This window comes from Mastomys coucha, unplaced genomic scaffold (genome assembly GCF_008632895.1).
Source record: "Mastomys coucha isolate ucsf_1 unplaced genomic scaffold, UCSF_Mcou_1 pScaffold22, whole genome shotgun sequence".
In the NCBI taxonomy this organism is placed as follows: domain Eukaryota; kingdom Metazoa; phylum Chordata; class Mammalia; order Rodentia; family Muridae; genus Mastomys; species Mastomys coucha.
Genome location: NW_022196905.1, coordinates 81,671,139 through 81,693,963, shown reverse-complemented (window position 1 = coordinate 81,693,963; position 22,825 = coordinate 81,671,139). Strand labels below are relative to the sequence as shown.

At 38.1% G+C, this 22,825-nt stretch overlaps 1 protein-coding gene across 4 annotated transcripts in view; it reads right to left on the bottom strand.

The window, feature by feature from the left end:
* Nucleotides 1–22,825, bottom strand: part of Npffr2 (neuropeptide FF receptor 2) — a 51,482-nt gene that overhangs the window by 14,749 nt on the left and 13,908 nt on the right. For 2 of the 4 annotated variants that reach the window (XM_031342979.1, XM_031342977.1), the window contains exon 2: nt 1,585–1,919. In XM_031342979.1, the coding sequence (XP_031198839.1) occupies nt 1,585–1,912 (328 nt within the window). In that variant the 5' untranslated portion in view covers nt 1,913–1,919. Of the gene's footprint in view, nt 1–1,584; nt 2,047–10,299; nt 10,368–22,825 lie in introns of those variants that run through there. The other 2 variants (XM_031342978.1, XM_031342976.1) reach the window with 2 other exon arrangements.

Sequence of the window (22,825 nt, the reverse complement as noted above, 5' to 3'; positions counted from 1 at the left end):
ACTTTAACTTGCAGGTCCCCCTGCCTGGATTGCTATGTTGATGTTATAGGTATATACCCCATCCCAACACACACACACACACACACGCACACACACGCACACACACACATACACACACACACACACACACACGCACACACACACACACACACACACACACACACACACACACACACACACACACACACACACACACACACACGCACACACGCACACACACACTCATACACACAACATGCACACCTTTGAAAACAAGAGGCATAAATTGAATGAGACATAATGGAAAGGGCCCCCGACCTCTTCCTTGTGAAGAATACATCCAAAGAAGGGAAAAAAGACTTTGTCAAGAAAATTTGCCAGGATGAAGCACATTTGTTTTCAGATTGAAAGGAGTAGTTTGTATCCAGTGCAATAACCACACTTCAAGAAAGCAACTTCCAACCCTAATTCTACAAAATTCAGAACATTGGGGGAAAAAGAAAACTGAAAAAGCTTTTAGGACAAAAAAAATATGCAACTTAAATAAAAGACAGCAAGAGTCAAACTTTTCAACAGTACTTAAACATTTCTAAGAAGTAATAAGAAAGCAATCTCTAAAACTCTGAGAGGAAAATGTCCATCTCAGAATTGTTCACATAGCTAACTATATAACTGAGTATGAGAGTGAAGGAAAGACATTTACAGACATGTAAGTTCTCAGAAATGTTTCATTGCAATGTACTATTTCTTAGGAAGGAATAAGGTAGACAAAGTGGTGCACCTAGAAAGCAGAGGACCAAAGACAAACTGAAGTGGAGAGCCCAGAGAAAGCATTAGTGGGGAGACCTAGCAATCGGCAAGCTAGTCCTAGCCTGGGCCGATAGAGGTAGTGAAGCACATGAGTGCATGTTTGTGTTTGTGTGGTATAAGTGGATCACCAAAATTAAATTTTTGTCTTATGCAGCTGAGAAACATAAAATTACATGAGTTGCATGTTACTTAGATATGTGGCCATAATTACCGAAACAAAAGACAGGAGATTCTTCAAGCCGCTAATCATTGGGGAGCAAAATCAAGGGCATGGTGAGGTGATTTATGTGCAAAATAGTAAAGTAACCATTTAATTTAAAATAGATATGGCAGAAAAACTGAATGTCATGAGCAGATCTGCACTTCAATATAGCTTGTCCTACTTTGGGTAACTCTAATATGTTGAGATGATTTAATTATTTTCATATAGAGATAGAAACGAACATATCAAATGTTGTTTCTCAACTAAGACCACAGTATTAAATCAACACTCTGAATGAACACCTTACTGGGATTAGGAAATACACTACCCTGAACCTCTAGAAATGTCAGGTGGTACCAAAGAAGTGACAACCTGGACCTAGATATGTCAAAGAGAAGTTCTTATTCTCAGACTATACATCGATCTCATTATTACACATCTTGTTTAGAATGTTCATCTGTGAGGACAGATACTTAGAACACTTCCGGGAACTCAATAGGTATGTGTCAATGAATGAATGACTCTGCTCTGACTCGGGGTATGTATGGAAACTTTTCTCAGATCATCTTTATACAGCACACAAGCCAACGTACCTGCTATGATGTTGTCCAGCAACGTGATAGGCATACAGAATATTCCAACCAGTAAATCACTTATTGCAAGATTTAAGATGAAGAAATTAGTGACTGTGTGCATGTGTCTATTCCTTATTACAATAAAGCAAACGACAGTATTTCCCACCATGCACAAGAAAAAGATCAGGGAGTAGGAGCTAATGAAGACAGCTGCCACTTGGGGCTGGTGGAGATAGTAGTTCACATATGTGATGTTCATATCTGAGTACCAGTGATGCTGTGTGTCATTGCCATTCCAGATGGGATTCTGGCTTTCTGAAGAGTTTGAGTCCCACTTCTCACTCATGGTGGACCTTAACAAAGGAGAGGCAGGAAAAATGTGATTAATGAAGTTTTGGTAGAATGCAACATCTGTGCTTAAGTTTAATAAGAGAAACATTTTCTCAGCCAGGTGGTGGTGGCACACGCCTTTAATCCCAGCACGTGGAAGGCAGAGGCAGGCAGATTTCTGAGTTCGAGGCCATCCTGGGCTACAGAATGAGTTCCAGGACAGCCAGGGCTATACAGAGAAACCCTGTCTCGAAAAAAAAACCAAATAAAATAAAATAAAAATGAGAAACATTTTCTCAACATCAATGAATTTCAATGAGCTCTCGGTAATCCATCAGTTTTACATGGACCTGAATTGTAAATATGGTGTTTATCTTATTAGGACTTTAACTGGAAGCATTTGAAATTACTCCTTTGTGCCATACATAACAATCATTACAGTTGATTCCCTGCTATACTTTATATTTCACTTCTGAACATAGTTTATCTGTCAAAACCCACTTGTTCTTGTAAGACAGGTGAATATCAGAAGAACCTCTATGTTGTCTAGTAATCTGACAAGGGATTATTTCTATGTGTATTTTGAAAATGCAAAACCACCTCTGTATTCTGATTATTAAACAAACTGATAAAATTAAACTCCTGTATTCACATTTAAGAGTAATGTTAGGAATTTTAAGTTGGTAAATGTAAGTTTAAGTGGGTCAACTACTAAGCTGATAAGATCACACTTTGAAAACCTTTGAGGCAATTAATGACTTTCACAATTTCTTCTGGACATTTGGCAAGTGTACCTGTATTACTGGACAAGACATGTTTGTCCTGTAAATATTACAGTAAGAACTGAGTTATGTATTACATATCTGATGCTTGAGTTTGGATGATACCCCTTTTGTGCATTTATTGACCAAGTAATCCTCTGCTTTCACTTAACTGTGAACCAATACTAATTAGAGAGTCACGCATAATTTAAGTGAATAGGCTATTATTCATTTCTCAATGGAGCTTTGTTACAGAAGACACTTCCGAATGAAATCATAGAATGGGTGAGATCCTACTATTCTATTTCCTTGGTCAACCAAAGGAGATTTAGTGTTTTATGGCTTTCCTCAGAAAAAGGATATATTTGTAAATAAACTAATATTTGAATGTACAAAAAACTAGTCTTAGGAAAAGAACCCAAATACATTAGCTGTGGCACTATTTGTTTGTTTATTTATTTATTTATTTTAAAGCTTAGGCCTTTGGCTGGGACAGTCTCCAGCTACCTCATTTAACTTAACTCAAGTGTGACTATCTTGTCCACTGCCACATGGCTAGTTACCTCTATGCTTTCTCTGTGCCTCAGTAGTCCATGTCTGCTCCCCTCTGTGTCTTCCCTCTGAATCTCCAGCTTCAGCTTTCTTCTCCTGCACTGTTGTTATTCTCTCTGCCCAGAAGTTCCACCCTCCCCTTCCTGTCCAGCTATTGGCCATCAGCTCTTTATTATAACCAACCAGCAGTGAGCCAATCTCTGATATAACTCTAGATTGTCTAGTCAGTTGAGGAAGGATGAATATTTACAAAAATAAAAATCCCAATGATGAGCCATAGGAATTACAATACCAAAATCCTGCCAGCATTTAGTTCTCTACTAATACAGAGTCAACAATTGAAAATTCAAAGACACACCTCCCCGTGATGTGATGAAAAGTTACTCTAATACTACCTCTCTGGGATACTTCCCCCACAATTCCCAATGATGACTATGTCCCTAAAACTCAAAGACAAGATGGCATCTGCTAATGAGTCTTTATCGTCTTCAGTTTCTAAATTAAACCTTTTACTTTGCCCCGACTTGCCTTTGCATCCCTACTCTTAAGTGATGAAAAATGAATTTTGTTTCATGGATACATTTTTTTAATATAGTGAAAAGTAACTAGATACTAAGCCATCAAAATGGTTGAAAGGGGGATTAATTTTAACAGCATGTATTATGGTACCCTTTTATTTCCTCATTTTTCCTAATTATTTTAGGCTCTTCTTTATTTTCTCCATATTTTGTAACTGTGGCTACCTCCCTCATAAAAGCAAAAGTCAAAAAACTTTTGGAGGATGCAGACTGTACTTTGCATTCAACTTCCACATCTTTTCTACTGAGGACAGCATCGGGAGCAAGAGTTGCTTCTCCCATTTGCTGTACTCACTTTTCTGATGTGCCCACCAATGTGTTTATTGATTTATTATTTTGTTCTATATTATTAACATTATAAACCTCTATGGAACTCTGTCCATATTAGAACAGTGAATTTGAGATAACCTAAAGCTCTGTTTCTGGAGTGATTGTTACTCATGATGAGCTCTTGAATAAACTCTCTCTATTCCCTTTAAGTTGAGAGCTATACTTTGTATCCCCACACACCTAGCAACAAAGTCAGTAGGAAAAATACATTGCTATGACTATTCTGCTCTATTACTTCATTCCTATTTAATAGATGAGCAAATAAATTCAATATAGTAATGATATATTATTGGAAAATATAGCTGCACTGTCCCTATAGATATTGAGATTCATCCCATACTACAATGATCAACTTAAGTGACTGGTTTGAACATGGGGAATCTCTCTCTTTTTTTTTTTTTTTTTTCCTTTTTTTTCTGTATAGCCATGGCTATCCTGGAACTCACTCTGTAGATCAGGTTGGCCTTGAACTCAGAAATCTGCCTCCTTCTGCCTCCCAAGTACAGGGATTAAAGGCATGCATGACCACTGCCCAGCGGGGAATCTCTTTAATGCATTTTAATTGCATGCTCTCTGTGTCCCACAAATGCCTCAACCCCGGGACTATCAGTATTTTTGAAGTTTTATGGCTACTAGCTTTTTGAAGACTAGGGAAATACTTCGATTACTGTTTCTGAGTAGGATAATAGAAGGTCCTGTAAGCAGGAGGCACTACTTCTCCTGGTCTCTTATATAATCTAGTACCTGGGAAGACAAGAAAATAATATTTAGGAGACACAAATGGAATTACAGGCTCCAAGAATACATAAGTGGTTACATAATAACAAATGATCTAACAAAAAAAAAGGAGAAAAGAATGTGAAGAGAGAAATGGGAAGAAAGGAAGGGATCATCACCCATCCACTGAGCAATGTAAATGGTATTAAACATACTTTGACTTAAGCTTTACTACAGAGAATTTTTGATAAAAAGTGCATGGTATTGGTACAGTGACAGGCAGGTGGATCAATGGAATAGAATTGAAGACCCAGAAATGAATCACACACCTATGGTCACTTGATCTTTGACAAAGGAGTTAAAAGCATCCAGTGGAGAAAAAAGACAGCATTTTCAACAAATGGTGATGGCTCAACTCGCGGTTAACATGTAGAGGAATGTAAATTGATCCATTCCTATCTCCTTGTACAAAGTTAAAATCTAAGTGGATCAAGGACCTCCACATAAAACCAGATACACTGAAACTAATAGAAAAGAAAGTGGGGAAGACCCTCGAGCACATGGGCACAGGGAAAAATTTCCTGAACACAACACCAATAGCTCATGCTCTAAGATCAAGAATTGACAAATGGGAACTCATAAAATTACAAAGCTTCTGTGAGGCAAAGGACACTGTCAATAAAACAAAACAACAACCAACAGATTGGGAAAAGATCTTTACCAATCCTATATCAGATAGAGGGCTAATATCCAATATATACAAAGAATTGAAAAAGTTAGACGCCAGAGAAACAAATAACCCTATTAAAAAATGGGGTACAGAGCTAAACAAAGAATTTTCAACTGATAAATACTGAATGGCTGAGAAGCATCTAAAGAAATGTTCAACATCCTAAGTCATCAGGGAAATGCAAGTCAAAACAACCCTGAGATTCCACCTCACACCACTCAGAATGGCTAAGATCAAAAACTCAGGTGACAGCAGATGCTGGTGAAGTTGTGGAGAAAGAAGAACACTCCTTCATTGCTGGTGTGATTGCAAGCTAGTAGAACCACTCTGGAAATCAGTTTAGTGGTTCCTCAGGAAATTGGACATAGTACTACCAGAGGACCCAGCAATACCATTCCTGGGCATATACCCAGAAGATGCTCCAACATGTAATAAGGACACATGCTCCACCATGTTCATAGCAGCCTTATTTATAATAGCCAGAACCTGGAAACAACCCAGATGTCCCTCAACAGAGGAATGGATAACGAAAATGTGGTACATCTACACAATGGAGTACTACTCAGCTATTAAAACAACGAATTTATGAAATTCTTAGGGAAATAGATGGATCTGGAGAATATCATCCTGAATGAGATAACTCAATCACAAAAGAACACAGTATGCACTCACTGATAGGTGGATATTATCCTAGAAGCTTGGAATTCCCAAGATACAAGCCACAAACCACAAGAATCACAAGAAGGAAGACCAAAGTGTAGATACTTTGATCCTTTTTAGAAGGGGGAACAGAATACCCATCGAAAGAGTTACAGAGACAAACTGTGGATCATAGACTAAAGGAAGGACAATCCAGAGACTGCCTCACCTTGGAATCCTTCCCATATTCAATCACCAAACTCAGACACTATTGTGGATGCCAGCAAGTGCTGGCAGACAGGAGCCTGATATAACTGTCTCCTGAGAAGCTCTACCAGTGCCCGACTAATGGAGAAGTAGAGGCTCACAGCCATCTATCGGACTGAGCACAGGGTAGTCCCCAGTGAAGGAGCTAGAGAAAGGACCCAAGGAACTGAAGGGTTTGCAGCCCCTTAGGAAGAACAACAATATGAACTAACTAGTACCCTCAGAACTCCCAAGGACTAAACCACCAACCAAAGAGTACACATGGTGGAACTCATGGCTCCAGATGCATATGTAGCAAAGGATGGCCTAGTCGGTTATCAATGGGAGAAGAGGCCCTTGGTCCTGAGATGGTTCTATGCCAGAGCCAGGAAGCAGGAGAGGGTGGGTTGGTGAGCAGGGGGAGGGGAGAGAGAACAGGTTTGTTTCCACCCCCCCAAGAGGGGAATCTGAGAAAGGAGATATCATTTGAAATATAAATAAAGAAAATATCTAATAAAAAAAAACCATTGTTTGAATGGTTTCCCCTGTTCCCTCCCCAATCCCTTACACTTCTCTCTTTTCAACTCTATACTTTCTTTTCATCTTATACTCCTAAAGAAACACTGAGCTGCAACTCCAGCATGTCAAGTACAGCTCCAGTAAGAAATGGTGCAATCATATTAACATTTGGAGGGAGAGTATTGTTTCGACTTTCCCATCCCTCTTGAACAGTCACCACAAAGTTTATAAGGGCTGAAATCTGAAAGAAATCTAATCAAATGACAAAAATTACAAACAGGAGTACTTAAGCACCAGCCTGAATGTATCCCCATGGATTAAAAAACAATGAATGAGATTGAATGAACAATGCTAAAACTGTGCTAAAGCAGGACCAAGGACTCTGTGAGTGTATTTGGGTAACAAGCTGGGACTATCTGGCATAGTTCCCCAGAATTACTATACTAGAGATAAGTATTATATTCTGGTGTACTCATTGGAGACAGTGATGCTCTGAAATGACCACAGGGAAACTACTAAGACTGGAAGATGCCAAGTAGAAGGACCAAAGGTGAAAAGCAGGGGGTGAGATGGAAGGATCATTATGGGATATCTTTCCTGTAGAGAAGTACCCCAGGCCTGAAGTACTAGGCTAGTGCCTTCCTTTTTGTGATAGTTTCCATGAACAAGTGGGCATAGCTTGCACTGTCACTGCAGAGAAGTCAGTGCAAATCTACTGCACTTCCAGAATCTACTTGAGTTTGCCAACATAACTGCTGTAGTTTCATGAGATGAGACTTTGATTCAATAAACATTCAAAGCAGGCTAGTAAATGACTTTGAGTATTATTATCAGAGTTCTTCATCTGAGGAGGTCAGAGGAGTAAGTACTACAGTGGCTCACGTGACAGATAGAGGCAAGCTACTAGTTCCAGCTAAATTTACAAGACCGGGGAATTACATGGACTGGAGCAAGTAACGTCATTCTGAAAACCACACAAATACATATCTTAGAGGCACTTCAAAGGAGCAGAATGAATCTGGTTGCTTTGATTTTGCCATGACATCTATTATTTTTTAATTTAAGAACCATATTGACTAGGAAGTCACCAAAGTATCACCAAAAATATTTGAGTTTGAGTAGGGGAATAAGCGGAAACATTTGTTAATTGACTGTCAAAGAATGGTGATCTACAATGGCATACTACGATTCTAATTTGTTCGCTCATTGGATATCTTTGTGCTCATGTAACATTAGATATATCTGAGACCAGAAACATACACTATAAATAATGATAGGAATGAAATAGTGCAATGACTAGTTCATATGCCTGGGCACAAAATATCTAAGAGTTCTATTCCTCATAAAGTACTGAAAGTCATTTTCTATCATCTAAATGTGTACTGGCCTAGACCATAACTGAGAAGAGTATAGGACAATTCTGGAGCTAGGCCACCAAGGTAAAGTCAGAAGCATTCAAATATTAATCAGGTCTTATAGCTCAAGTTATCCATGAATTAAAGAGTAATACACTGGTTAACACTGAGGGATGAGTGAGTTCATGGAAGGAATCCTGTCAAATATCCTTAATCTGTAGCCAATGGCCTTGCTATATATTCAAGGAAATGAGCATTCACTGAGAAGAAATCTCATGAGAACTGAGATTTAAACTATGTCATGTACATGATTATCCATCATAACCAATTGCCACCTAAGACTAGGAATACAATAAGGCACATGGTTTAGCCAGATTTCTAGAATTCATCATTTAGCTCCTTCAGAGAGTAGCCATGTAGGCCTTCAAGCTTAGATTAATAAGACAAGAAGGGACACCACAAGGAAAAGAACTCCTCAAAATCGGCTGTGAAAATCAGGCTATTGCCACAGATTCTGAAAGATACTATGCTAACTGAAATAAACTACAAAAGGACAGATAACTACATGACTGAACTTACATAAGGTATGTGAAATAGCTAAACTCAAGAGAAATGGAAAACAGAACAGGGTTTACTTGGGGCAAGAAGGACTGGAATATATAAACTGTTCTGTTACACAGAATTAATTAGCTGCCTAGACCTGTTCTAAAGCCCATAGTTACCAACCCTATAAATACTGCTATGATCTGAACATATTATGAAACCCCTCGAATTCCTATATTGAAACCTAGATCCCAAATGTTATAGTATTAAGGAGTCCCACGAATGTGATTAAGTCAACATGAAGCATTTATAAGTAGGATCAGTACCCACATAAAATTAAATTTAAATTGCCTGTAATCTTTTCTGCTATACAAAGATACAAATATCTTTCCCTTTGAGTTACACATAGACTAGAAAGAAACTGAAAGATTGGATTCTTTCTCTCATGTTGCCAGGGATGTCCCAGTCAAAAGATATACTGTACTAGACAATATTATTGATTAGCATAATTTAGAAGTTGTGTGGCAAGGTCCTTCATATTTAGTGTCCTCTCTATTTCCCTAGTTCCTACAGACATCACAGATGTTTTGACTATAATTTTGAGTTTAAATTAATAGTTTAAAATAACCATGTGGGGTCTACAGGAATGAGTCCTCAGCATTTTAAGAAATAGTAGTGGGAGAGAGTCTAAATATTTTTTGGGATCACAGAACAGAACTGGTGCAACTGCCTAAGTAATCACTTATGCAGATATCTAAAGTGGCTTCAGCCTATCAACTTCCATAAACATATATATATATATATATATATATATACATATATATACATGTACGTATATATATATACATGTATATATATGTATATATATGCTTATATATATTTCTCTCTCTATATATATATATAATTATCATTTTTCAGTCATAAGCATTATTCAAAGATCTTTCTCTGCTACCACAATATTCAAACTCATTAGTCTGATATTCAAGCTTCTCCACAGACAGGACCCAGTTGAACTCATCAGTTTATCTCCTTCAATTTGTGATGTTCTGCTTTTTCTATGAAGACTCAAATGGCTAAGGGGAATAAATATATATCCTCTTGAGCTGGAAGGATAAATGAAAGTATTGTAAAATGGCACAGAGATGTCATTTTGTAATGACTTGAGATTTTCAAAAACAGAGATCCCATTTATAAAACACTAAGTATACATTCATACAATGTTTCAGGAAACTATGCCATTCCTATTCAAACCACCAAACCCTCCATGCATACTTTGTACCTGATTTTATTCTTACCTTAGGACCAAGGAGTTATAGGTTTAAGTCTATATTGTTGAAGCAGCTGTGTTAAAATAGAAATAAGTAAATTATATAGTATATAAGATCCCTATAAAGGTCAGGGCTGGCTGTGTCAGAGCAAGCCTGTAATCTCACCATCAAAAGGCTGGAGCAGAAGTTTAGTGAGTTCATTGCAGCCAGGGCCTCATACCGAGGCTTTGTCTCTAAATGAAGAAAGAATTGAGTAAGAAGCAGAAACAAAGAAATATTTTCACAACCGAGTATTTGAAGCTAGGAACGAAATTTACATTTTTAGTATGTAAATATAAATAGCATAGCTCTTTCTCCTCTAAAGCGAGAATTAATTCAAACTGCTTTTCAAGTAAATTACATTCCAGCAACTGGCCAGCATCACACCAAGAAGAGAGAGTTATTTCTCTCACTATGAAATTACATCATGAAAAATACAAAGATAGTCCTTCGCCCTTCTACCCAGGTGCTTTGGAAGATAAGAATCCTTTTAAAAAATCAACTTCTTCTTGCTAGTCATTTATTCAAAAGTAGGGTTGTTTTTAACATGAAATTTTCAACGACTACCTCATTTTATCTTTTATCTTTGGATGTGCCCAGTAACATTACCTGTGCTGGACTCAGAGGACATATTTTATAATCTTTCAACCACATTAAAAAAGTCATGTTAGTGAGTACAGGATTCCCAATGAAGGAGCTAGAGAAAGAACCCAAGGAGCTGAAAGGCTTGCAGCCCCTTAGGACGAACAACAATATGAAGTAACTAGTACCCTCAGAGCTCCCAGGGACTAAAACTCCAACCAAAGAGTACACATGGGGTGACTCATGGCTCCAGCAGCATATGTATAGCAGAGGATGGCCAAGTCAATCATCAATGGGAGGAGAGGCCCTTGGCCCTGTGAAGGTTCTATGCCCCAGTATAGGGGAATGCCAGAGTCAGTAAGCAGGAGAGGGTGGGGTGGTGAGCAGGGGGTTGGGGTGGTGAGCAGGGAGGTTGGGGAGGGAACAGGGGTTTTTGTTTTTTTATTTTTTTTAATTTATTTTTTGGAGGGGAACCTGGGAAAGGAGATATTGCATGACATGTAAATAAAGAAAACATCTAATAAAAAAGTTATGTCAGTTTTGGTACTATGTTACTAACCAGTCTATTAATAATGGTAGGCAAAGATCATGTAAGCCTGGCTGAGCTCTCAGAGGCTGCATGTGTTTTCTTCTGAATACTATTATGAATAGGTTGTTCCATGTCAACAGACATTGATAGGCTCTTCAGATAGAGACTGATGCAGAGAGAAGACAATTCAGACTGATGCAGAGAGAGATTTCAGCAGAACTGAGACATATCTACTTAGTAGAGCATGTTTTCTTATACAAAAGCAATCTTTAATAAATTTACTGATACAATCAATATTTTTAAATATAATGGAGAAAATAACCTGAGATGTAGCCCAAGTGGAATATTTTGAATTACATACACACTGACTTATTTCTTACTCCCTGGCTACTGTGCTAATAGGCTAACATGATAAGATCACTTCTGTTTTCTTCTAGGTAGGTAGGATGGATGAACTTTGAAACTCGTGCATCTAGAGAGAGAAGTAAGACATTCGTTGAAGGAATGTTGCTACAAGAATATGTATGTCTTTCAAAGTGTGGCCTCACTCACTCACGCACATCCTCCCTCCCATGCCTATCTGGAAACAACCCAAAGATTCTGAGTAGTTGACACATAAAGATTAAGCCAAATCTCCTGTGTCATGTTTGGTGAGAATAAATAAAGTTGCCAGACCCACATTGAACATCAGAAAGTAGGAAGCAAAGCCCTACAAAAGCTGGGAAATTTGAGGATGTGTTTCTTGCACATACTGGCCTACCCTTTGGTACAGAACTACAGTTGTTAGTTTACCATCTTATCTCTTTACATATTGTCATTGTTTGGATTATAAACACCACTATAAAGGCCATACTCTAAAGGCCTGTGGCAGCACCTGGCAGTGCTGTGACTTTATGAGATGAGGGCTAGTGGGTGTCATTATCCTGACACCACAAGACTGCACTGTTGAAGACAGTATTGGGAACTCAAACTCCTTCCTTGTTTTGTCTTTGCTTCCTAATTATCAGCAGAATCGTATGCCTATATACTGAAGTTGTGAGCCAAACTCATTTTCCTCCTTTAGGTGGTTTGCCTCAGGTACTTTGTTAAAGCAATGGAAAGCAAACACACATACAATGTGGTTTTCTCTCTCTTTTTGCTTTGTTTTTGTACTGGCTGGTTTTGTGTGTCAACTTGACACAGGCTGGAGTTACCACAGAGAAGGGAGCTTCAGTTGGGGAAGTGCCTCCATGAGATCCAGCTGTGGGGCATTTTCTCAATTGCCCCTTGTGGGTGGTGCCATCCCTGGGCTGGAGGTCTTGGGCTCTATAAGAGAGCAGGCTGAGCAAGCCAGGAGAAGCAAGCCAGTAAAGAACATCCCTCCATGGCCTCTGCATCAGCTCCTGCTTCCTGACCTGCTTGAGTTCCAGTCCTGACTTCCTCTGGTGATCAACAGCCATGTGGAAGTGTAAGCTCAATAAACCCTTTCCTCCCCAACTTGCTTCTTGGTCATGATGTTGTGCAGGAATAGAAACCCTGACTAAGACAGTTTTGTTTTGTTTTGTTTTTTTACAGTAAGAGCTTATATCATATTTATGTTTGTGGTCTTCAACACACAAAATGTGTCTTAAATATTTACTTAAATTCATCCCTAGATTTGATACAATATCAGATAATCTCCCCATTATAAAGGAAATACTCATCCATTCAATACAAACCAGCTAAGCTCCTTCTTTATGTTAGTGCTGTTGTTTGGCTTATTTGGAATTAATAAATAAATCACACACCTTTAAAAATAATATATTAATATCTATAAGGCATGTAATATATATGCATTATAAACACAAACACACACATAAATATATGTAACAAAGAAATGAAGCTGTCATAAGTCAAAGGTCAGGAAGAATATAAAAAAATAATTGCTAGCTCTATCTGACATTTGAGAAACGACTTATGGGAGTATCAGTTGTTGATACACTTTGGGGTTAACCTTAAGGTTTTTATTGGGGATCATACATGATCTCAATAAACAGACAGCAACACAATTTTGAAAGTATAATTCCCACATGTATATCTGAGGGAACAACATGTATTTTGTTCTCCAGGTAAAGGTTTTATTATCCTAACATTGGATGTAATTTATAAATGAGATTTTATTTCCAGGTATAAAACTGCTATGTAAATGTAAAAATGCAGAGATCAACTTCAATCCAAAAACTGAGGATCAGAAAGAAAAGGAATAAATCCAAAGGGCTAAAGATTTTATTATGAAAATCTGTCTTCCCGCTTCAGTCAGAAGCAACTTCTTAATCTCATTATTCTTCTTATCTCAGTCACTTTGTTAGTTAGTCTCCACTAGATTATAATCTCAGAAGGGAAGCTATGAGACACAGGTAGCCAAGAATTAGGAATAGGTTACTGGAAAGCCTGAGAATAAATGAAGGGACAGGAAAGTGTAAAATGTTGACTTGTACAAAGGCAGGAAAGCGGGGGGAATGTCATGAGGGAGCATCTGGCCCTAACATGCTGCTAAGAAATGCATGGATACAACATATACAATGCATTGTATACAATCATGTATACAATGTAGAAACAGAACTTGGAAATTCAAATGTTGATATAGAATTATGGTTGGCTCTTACATTCTACAGCAATACTGTATGCCTCATTTATAATGTACATTCATTATATAAGTATTCAAATATAGATATTTAGAAAATGATGAGTTAACATATAATTATATATACATTGTATTTGATTAATATAAGTACTTATATACAAAATGGATATAGTTACTATACATTGTTGATGTTACAAAGTTTTAAAAAGTATAATTAAAATTCTTGGATCAGTTACTTTTAATATAAGAAATCAAAGCAATATCAAGAAAGTATCATTTCTTTAGAAATATATGATTTTAATAAAGCTTGTCAATCTGGGAATAGGAGAAGTTATTAGTCAAATCTTGTGTATACATATCAGAGACTTACTTCATTCAATGTTAATATATTTAACAAATATCAAATGTACTATAAATGAGGTTTTCTCAGAAATCAATCTCAGTCTTCTCTTCTCCTACCAGTTCTTGTCAGGGTGAAATATACATCTGAGCTCTCAGCCTTGTCTGGGGAATTCTAGCTTCCTATAAATATGTTACTCGTAAAGGTAGCTCACTTCTCTGAAGGACTGTGTCCTTCACAAGGTCCATAGCCTTCACTTGAAGAGATTCGAGCCATACAGTACAATGATCTAAAGGATTCACAATCCCGGCCAACTCAAACTGGTGGAGTACCAAATTGGGGGTTTTCTTTGTATCATGCTTTTAGTCAGATATACCTCTCTTGTATCCATCTCTGTACAGGAGCCATGGAAGGCTGTGTGTGTATTCTTCCAGGGAAAGCATTGGGAGTTGTGGATATGCCTTTCTGGAAGTTTTCTTTGGGTTTTCATTCCAGCAAGTTAGCATATTATCGTACAACCAGGCTTTTGGAAAGCAATTCCTACAAGCTCTGTTAGACCACAACTTGACTTGTTTTTTTGCTTGTTTGTTTGTTTGTTTGGTTGGTTGGTTTTTTGTTTTTTGTTTTGAGGTGTGGAAGGGATAGGTGTTCAAGGATTATTATAAAGTGACATATACAACATTGTAGATGGCAAAATAGGATAGATAACATAGTTTCTTCCTAGAAACACAGGATCATGAATAGTACCCATGCTGTAAATGATCAGGGTATGACCTACTAAGGGCACTGAGGACTTCAAAAAGCTGAAATAGATATCACAACTTTAACAAAGCTAAAAAGTTAAAAACCTTTGTGTCCTACTTGAACTAGTTCTTAGGTTATTTTAAAGGCATTTTTAGTTTCGGATAGGAGCCAATGATTGCTCAGTGGATCATCAAGCAGGAACAGAGGATATTAAAGAAAGCAACCTTATTTCTCTTTACTATGTGCTTGGTACAGAGTACTTTCATATACATAATTTAATAAGAAAACTACTCACAGTGACCTTATCAGAGCATAGCACTAAGTAGCAGACACAACAGAGCATCTTCATAGTATGTATCAAGCAAAGTATGTTATAGACTCTGAATCTTTCAGTCTATAGGATGAGAAAAAAATCTACATTTACATATTTCCATATTTCATTGTTTCCTTTGGAGTTTGCATTATTGTAAAAGCAAGTATTTATGTAACAAACTTGTACCATTAGAATTATCAAAAGACCATTTACACTTTAGATACTAATTTCATTTCACAAATTTGGTTTTCTGTAAAGTGCCAGATTTCAGAGTAAGTGGCATGGTAGTCAACAAAAGGTTCAGTGGTTTTTTTAAATTAGACATTTCCTCCTGTATTTGAATTTTCTCTCCCTCCAGTAACCTAATTAATCAAATGAGATATAAATAATTGCCCTCCTTAATCACCAACGGTGCCAATACAAACAAAAACAACTTAATCATCAATCACTGCTTTCTTGGGCAGTTTCCCAAGAGTGGTTCTCAAATGAAATGTATTGTGCTGTGATAAATTTGAAAATCTACATGTTTAGTCAAATCAAAGAAAAAAATAGAATAAGGTCTGCTATGATTTAAATTGAAGTAGAACCTGGGACTCTTCTGTATGAACATGTGGCACTTGGTCCCTAGCTGGTGATGGCATGCAGGGAAAGACTGTGGAACCTGGCATTAGAGCCTTGCCAAGGGTAGTGAGTCATGGGGTCATACCTTGAGGTTTTGTAGCCTGGCCCCCATTTCTTTTCATTCTCTTAATACCTGAGTGTGGATTTGATGTGACCATTCCTGCCACCATGCCTTCCCTGTCTGCTGCCGTATCTTCATCACACTGAACTAGATCTGGATCCATAACACAAGACAATCCCCCTCTGCTCAGGTTTCTTCTAATGGGGTATTTCATCACAGCAAGGAGAAGGCAACTAAGACAGATATAGAACAATAAAATAATGAAGGTCCCATGTCTTTAGTGCTTGGTTCTAATAAGACTTTCCTTCTCCCAAATGAATATTATTTCAAAGAAGCTTGAGATAGCAATGGCATAAAGTATAAGGTCAAATAATGTCATCAACTTCAGTTTCCCAGAGAGTCAACTCTTATCACTTATAATAAATAAGTAGATAAATGCCATGTCTGTAGAATGTCAAAAGTATCTATAATTGTTGATGTCATTCTTTATCTTACAGATTTCTAACTGTCCTCGGATTTTAATTCCTCTTTTTCAATATGAAATGACTGAGTTTTGAGTGTGTATGTGGCTGCACATGTGTGTGCACATGATCAAACAATGTGTTCAAACCCATAGCCTTTTATCCTTATCTTGAAATGTCTTGATGACTCTATTTTGGCACATTGTACAATGTTCTTAATAATTTTGAATAAAGGGATAAGTGGTTATCACTTTTAAATTCTACCTTTAAGAGAGACTAAAGCAAGGAGTTTGGAGCAAAAAAAAAAAAAAAAGGTGTATTTGAGAAGTTCTACAATGAAAGAATCCGATAAGCATCATGAACACGTGAGACAAACACATCTACCCAATGACTGTGACACCCATTTAGGTGTAGCTGAGTGGCCTGGATTTCTGGCCCAGAGATCTGTACCTTCCAGGAACACACTGGAAGAAGGAAGAACTGAGTTGCCTTTGACAAAAAAGCTGCTGCTGCCCTTGTGTTACTTCATGCTCCACAGTAGCACTGATGAAAGCACAGGACTTAAGAGGAACCGGTGGCCTGAAGCATTCGCTGATGAAATGAACCCCACTATGTTTAAAATACCATCACTAGAGGCAAAGTACACTGAGTATACTTACAACCCACTGCCTTTGACAATACTTATGTACCCTTTGATCCAGATGTTTTATTGGTCAAATGCTCTGATGGAGATCCAAGCTTCTAGTTCTTCGGCCTTCTCAGTTTGATCCTTCCTAGGTGTTAGTTTTTGGGATGAAACTTAGTTTTAGTTTTAGATGAAAGTTCCTAGTCTCATCCTTCACATCTTCAAACACTGACCCTTGTCTTCAGCCACACTGAAGCCTCTTCTTTCCCTTTCCAGAACACGGGATCCTGATCATATTGGAATTGAAGTAAAAAAAAAAAAAAAAAAAAAAAAAAAAAAAAAAAAAAAAAAGGTAAATTCCTATTTAAGAGTAAATTTTGCTCTAATAGAAAATATTTGAAATGAGAGAATTTTCTGCTCTATATTTTAATAATATTTCCCTGGTGGTTTCATTTAGACTAAATTGAGCTGATGGGGGTGCTGGTGAGAGTAGAAGTGAAAAGTTCCCTTTGTGGTATTTCTAGTAACCCACTGGGAAGATGGCAACAACTTAAGAGTCAGTGATGGTGCTATGAATGCAGAGAGACGAATGCTCTGGACACTTAAAGTAATGGCCCCATGAACTTCACTTGCTAAAGAATTAGGAGGAGGGGCGGTGTGATTTAATTAGAAAAAAAGAAAACAAACTCTATCTGGGGCATGAGAACTAAGTGGGATATAGCAGCATTTACCAATTTAGAAAGACTGTTGTAAATTATATGAGTATGTATACATGCATTTTACAAGGCTGACGGCTGAAGAGAGCTGTCAACCACTTGGGTTTATGAATAGGAGCTGGGAGAAAAGGCAAAGGTTAATGAGAACAGTTTAGGAATTATTAGCTTGTTGGTGGTATTTTCAGGTCTAGAAACAGGCATACAGGATCACTGTTTACAGAAGACTATCTCAGGATCCCCTGACTTAGAATTAGGTGGAGGATGGAGAACTACCAAAGGAGATTGAAAAGAGGTTAGTGATATAGCAAAATCACAAGAGAAGCTAGTGTTTCTGAGAGCATAGGGTATTCCAAACAGTAGTCAACTATGTCAAATACTTAAACGCTGCTGAGAAACTGAGTAAGAGGGGACTAAGGGAAGCCACCGACTAGGTTATCTTTGTCAGTGAGCTGGATCCCAGGCTCAATATAATAGGGGAGGAGGATGCAAACTGAGCGCCAGCATTCAACTCTCCTTGGTACCTGACTACAAACATAGAGTGTCTTAGGCTTCTGTTGCCATGATTCCCCCACCATGGTGGGCCATGCCCCCTAAAACTGGGGGGTGGGTCAATTAAACCTTTCCTTCTTTTAACTGAATCTGTTGGGTATTTTGCTAAAGTATGGAGATTAGTAACTAACAGTATGAACAGTTAGGAGAGCCTAATTGGTCTGAACCTTGCTCTGTACTTTTCCTTTTGTGTAAAGTTGCTTTGACAGTGATCAGTTCTATTATCAAGTGATGCTGTTGTCTTTAGGTCAGGTTGGATATTGATTTCCTGGTGTCTCTTTTCTGACCTCATAGATCAGGCACAGTCACTTTCCAAGCACAAAAGTCATCTTGTCCTCAACTCTGAGTCACTTGTAAGACTATATAAACTGACTCATAATATCCTTCTCAAAGCCTTTCTGTACCTACATAGTAGGCCTGTTATTAGGTATATGTATTGCATTCCAATTATTTACTACAGTCATTTTTATTATTGTCACTGTTGTTTTAGGATTTTTTGATGTTGTTTATTTTTTCTTTGGTTTTATTGGGCAAGGTCTTAGGCTGGCCTTAAATTCACTATGTAATGGCAGGATAACCTTGGTCGTCTTGAGTCTACCTGCCCTTTGTTGACTGCTGGGAATAGAGGTGCAAGCCACCACCCTGTTTTATGTGGTACTAGAGACCCTATATGCTAGGCAAGTATCCAAGCAACTGCATTAAATCTCCACCTTAGTCATTGCAGTAGTTGCCCTAGTACTTTCTTGCAGTGTGTACTGTGAGATGAAGTACAACTTCGTAAATGAGCTATTAGCCATCATGTCAGTAAGGGTTCACTCATGATGGGAAGACACTAATGGGATACTGGCGTTACACTTTACACCAGAGGCCCACCCCCTTTTCTGTTCAGAGTCAAGTGAAAACTCAAGAGATTTGCAGGCCAATCAGTCTGACAAACAACTCCCTGCTTCTGTAGTGCAAGAGGAAGCCATAGCCAGCAACAAGCTAGGATCGTTGTGATCTTGGACCTATGAGAAAATAATTTAGGAGGCTGTATAGACTTTGTCTAAGCCTGCTCTACACAACGGTGTGAGCTTCTGAAGAAGTGGACTCCCAGAGGGATATGGGGACGGGTAACAGGAGAAAAACAACCAGCTCTCCTGAAGCCTGGTTCAGAAGATAGCTTTGATGGATGGCATCAGGAAACACCAGCAAGTCTACCTTGCTCACAAGGGCTGCAGAAAGAGAGATCTGAGAGGCCTGGAGAAGATGGCTCAATATCACTACTTATGAGATGCAACTGGTGGCAGGCTAGGAAACATTGTTGGTCCTTAGGGCCAGCATCTGGGGGAAAGAACTTGAGATGAGAAATAAGGCAAAGCTGAGCACCCAGCTGTGATGCATGCATGTACATCACTGTCTCGACCTGAGGACCCTGTGAATGCAATGCTCACTACCTTTTTTAAACCACCTAGTTTCATGAGCTTTTTCTCTCTAATTCAACGTGCAGATGGGTATTTAAGGGTTAAGGAGAGTCTGGGAGAACTGTTCTCAGTTTAATAAAGTTGACAGTAAGACAAATAAATTAGTCTCCTCTATCTTTGGGCCCCCACCTGCCTTGGAGGTAGAAAGAGACTTGTTTTTAGCATAATGCAACTGTTGGATAAAAATCTTCCCTGAGCTGAGGATTCCTGTGGAAATCTCTCAGATCCCTGAAACAGAAATAAATTACCCAAAGAAAGAAAGTGTTCCCTCTACTTCTCTCAAAACACCAAGCTTAGGTATTCAGTCATTTATTTCTCTGAAGACCAAGTTAACCATTCCCACTTACTAGGTGTGTTGCTGAAAAGACCTCCTAATTTGAGGGTCCCCCCATTCTTTCAACATTACTTTTGGATAAATCAAAGAGCTTTACTTTTAGGAGCTATGAGACACGAATGCTATCTCTTCTTTTTTTTTTTCCCCTATTTATCTTAATTTTATATGCCTTTGCATATAAGTATACAATGGCCTACACAGGCCAAAAGAAGGCATCAGATCTCCTGGTACTGTGGTTGTAAGGATGCAAACTACCATGTGGGTGCTAAAAACAGAAGCCAGATCCACTATAAGACCAGTCAGCGCATTTAATGGCTGAACCACCTCATCTCTACAAACCCCAATTCTATCTTTTCTTAACTAAGGTCATGATGATTTTTTATCTTGTTTTCCTTAGACATTCTATTGTTTGAAGTTTTACATTTAGATCTCCCATAACATTTGGAATTAATTTTTGTATTAGCAATTAAACATGGACTAAGATTCATTCCTTCACCTATAGCATACTGATTCAGCATTATTTGTTGTAAAAATTAGATTATGAGCTTTAATATACTTGAATAATTACTAGGGAGATACAATAGAACAAGTGAATGGGGTATTAAGAGAACATATTCTGAAGTAAGCTTCTAAGGATGGCAGTAATTATATTTTGTTGTTATATAAAAATGTTACACACATAAATTTATTGGTATAAAATATAAATGTGGCATGGCTTGGGGCTGGAGAACTGCTCAGCAGGTAAATGTGCTTCCCACTCTTCCAGGAGCCACAAGTGCGGCTCCCGGGATCAGCGTAGGGTGTCACAGAACCACCTGAAAGTCCAGCTTCAGTGGACGTGGCACTTCCCTCCTTCCCTCTGTAAGCACTTGTACACACAGAGACATACACGTGCCTACATACACACAGGAAATGCTTCCACAATCCCAGCCCAAAGCATGTACACACAACATAAACAGTCTTTAAAGTCTCTACACAAGGACTGAAACATGAACCAAGTTAAAAAAAAAAAATCTCTGAGAAAAGCCCAATGTTTATAAGACTATCTTACAGTGTATACTAGCCTCTACTAGCTGAAGCATCCGAGAGTACAGGATAGACAACAGGAGAGACATTCAGTCATTTATTCTCTGAAGACCAAGTTAAACATTCCCATTTATTAGATGTGTTGCTGAAAAGACCTCCTAATTTGAGGGTTCCCCCCCCCATTCATTCAATATTACATTTTTTCAACAGGATAGACAAGTACATTCAGTGAAAACTAAAATCCTGTGAAAAGTTTGCTGTACAAAAGAAGACCTACCCTATAGTTTGATGGGGTTCATGTTTGAGGAGCAATGGGTTTAAGGCCAGTGCCAATCACGATTTGTAATAATTCTAATTTCAGTATTAAAAATAGAAAGCTAAATGTTCTTTAAATGGTATTTTAAAGGGTCTTTAAAGTTATAAACTCTTCTATAAAACTCATAAAAATTTGCAAAGAGTTTATAAGACTTCTTTAGGCTGGAACTGTGCTTATGAATGAGGTAGACACTCTGTATTCCCTTCATTTTAGGGTCATCTGAAGGGAAGGAAGTGAGAAACTTCAGATCTGTCACAATGTGCCTTCTTACATTTAATTCTACCTTTCATTAGATTTAGTGGTTGACTTGTTACTTCCCTGATCAACCTACAGCTCTGAAGAAGTAGATGGAAGTAGCACTAAGTATTTTCATCTGAGTTATGTAAGGTCGTTTACTTCTGATGAGTTTGTGCCACCTAACAAATACCAATAAGCACAGAGCACTGGACTAACACGCACAGGTTACACTGGAGGACACCTGCCATGCGGGAGGTTGAGGAAACAAGTTGAATCATGAGCATCAATATAGTGGTAGAAAATACCAGCATATTTTTTGAGACACAGTCCTATTTATTATGTGGTCCAGGTTGGTCTCAAACTCATGATAATATTCCTGTCTTAGCCTCCTGAATTCTGGGATTGCAAGCATGAGCCATGACATGGGCCACAACAGATGTTTTAACAGTATTTTATCCTGAATACCCAAGTTGTTATCAGTCAAAGAGGTGTCTAATTTTGAGTAACAGATGCCAAATATGCACATGAATAGTTCATTTTACAAATAAAAAGAAGAATTTTTTTTTACCACGACTTGGAAAGCATCAAGGCCATCAACACTAATCATTATGATATTACACACTATAGTTACACAGACAGATTCTCCAAATATCTTCTAACACCATATTATATATGCCCTGATTATGCAGCACAATGTGAGAGATGCCAGGCCAACCTTGGAAGTGACTAGCAAATGAACTGTCATGTTCTTATGGCTTGTCTACACTATGTTGAGTTTTTACGCCAAGTGACCTGGTCACCCTCAAGTTCGCCTTCTTTCCTGTACTACTCATTCTAAAAGGAATGGCTTTAGCTCCCCAGTCTCCATCCAATCCTTGATGTACATCAATTTGTCTTGTCTCTACACTGAATGTGTCTTGCTAACATCACTTGTTAGTGGTTGAAGTTATATTCAGCGCTGCCCCCTGCTACTCATACTTTACATTAACATACTATTTCTTTCCTCCAATTAAATGGGTTTTATCAATAAAGCATAAAAAGGGGCCTTTAGAATGTGTTCAGTTCTTTAGATCCCGCCCGAAGAATGAGCATGAGAAGCATAAATTGATAATTTGCAGAACCATCTAACAGCT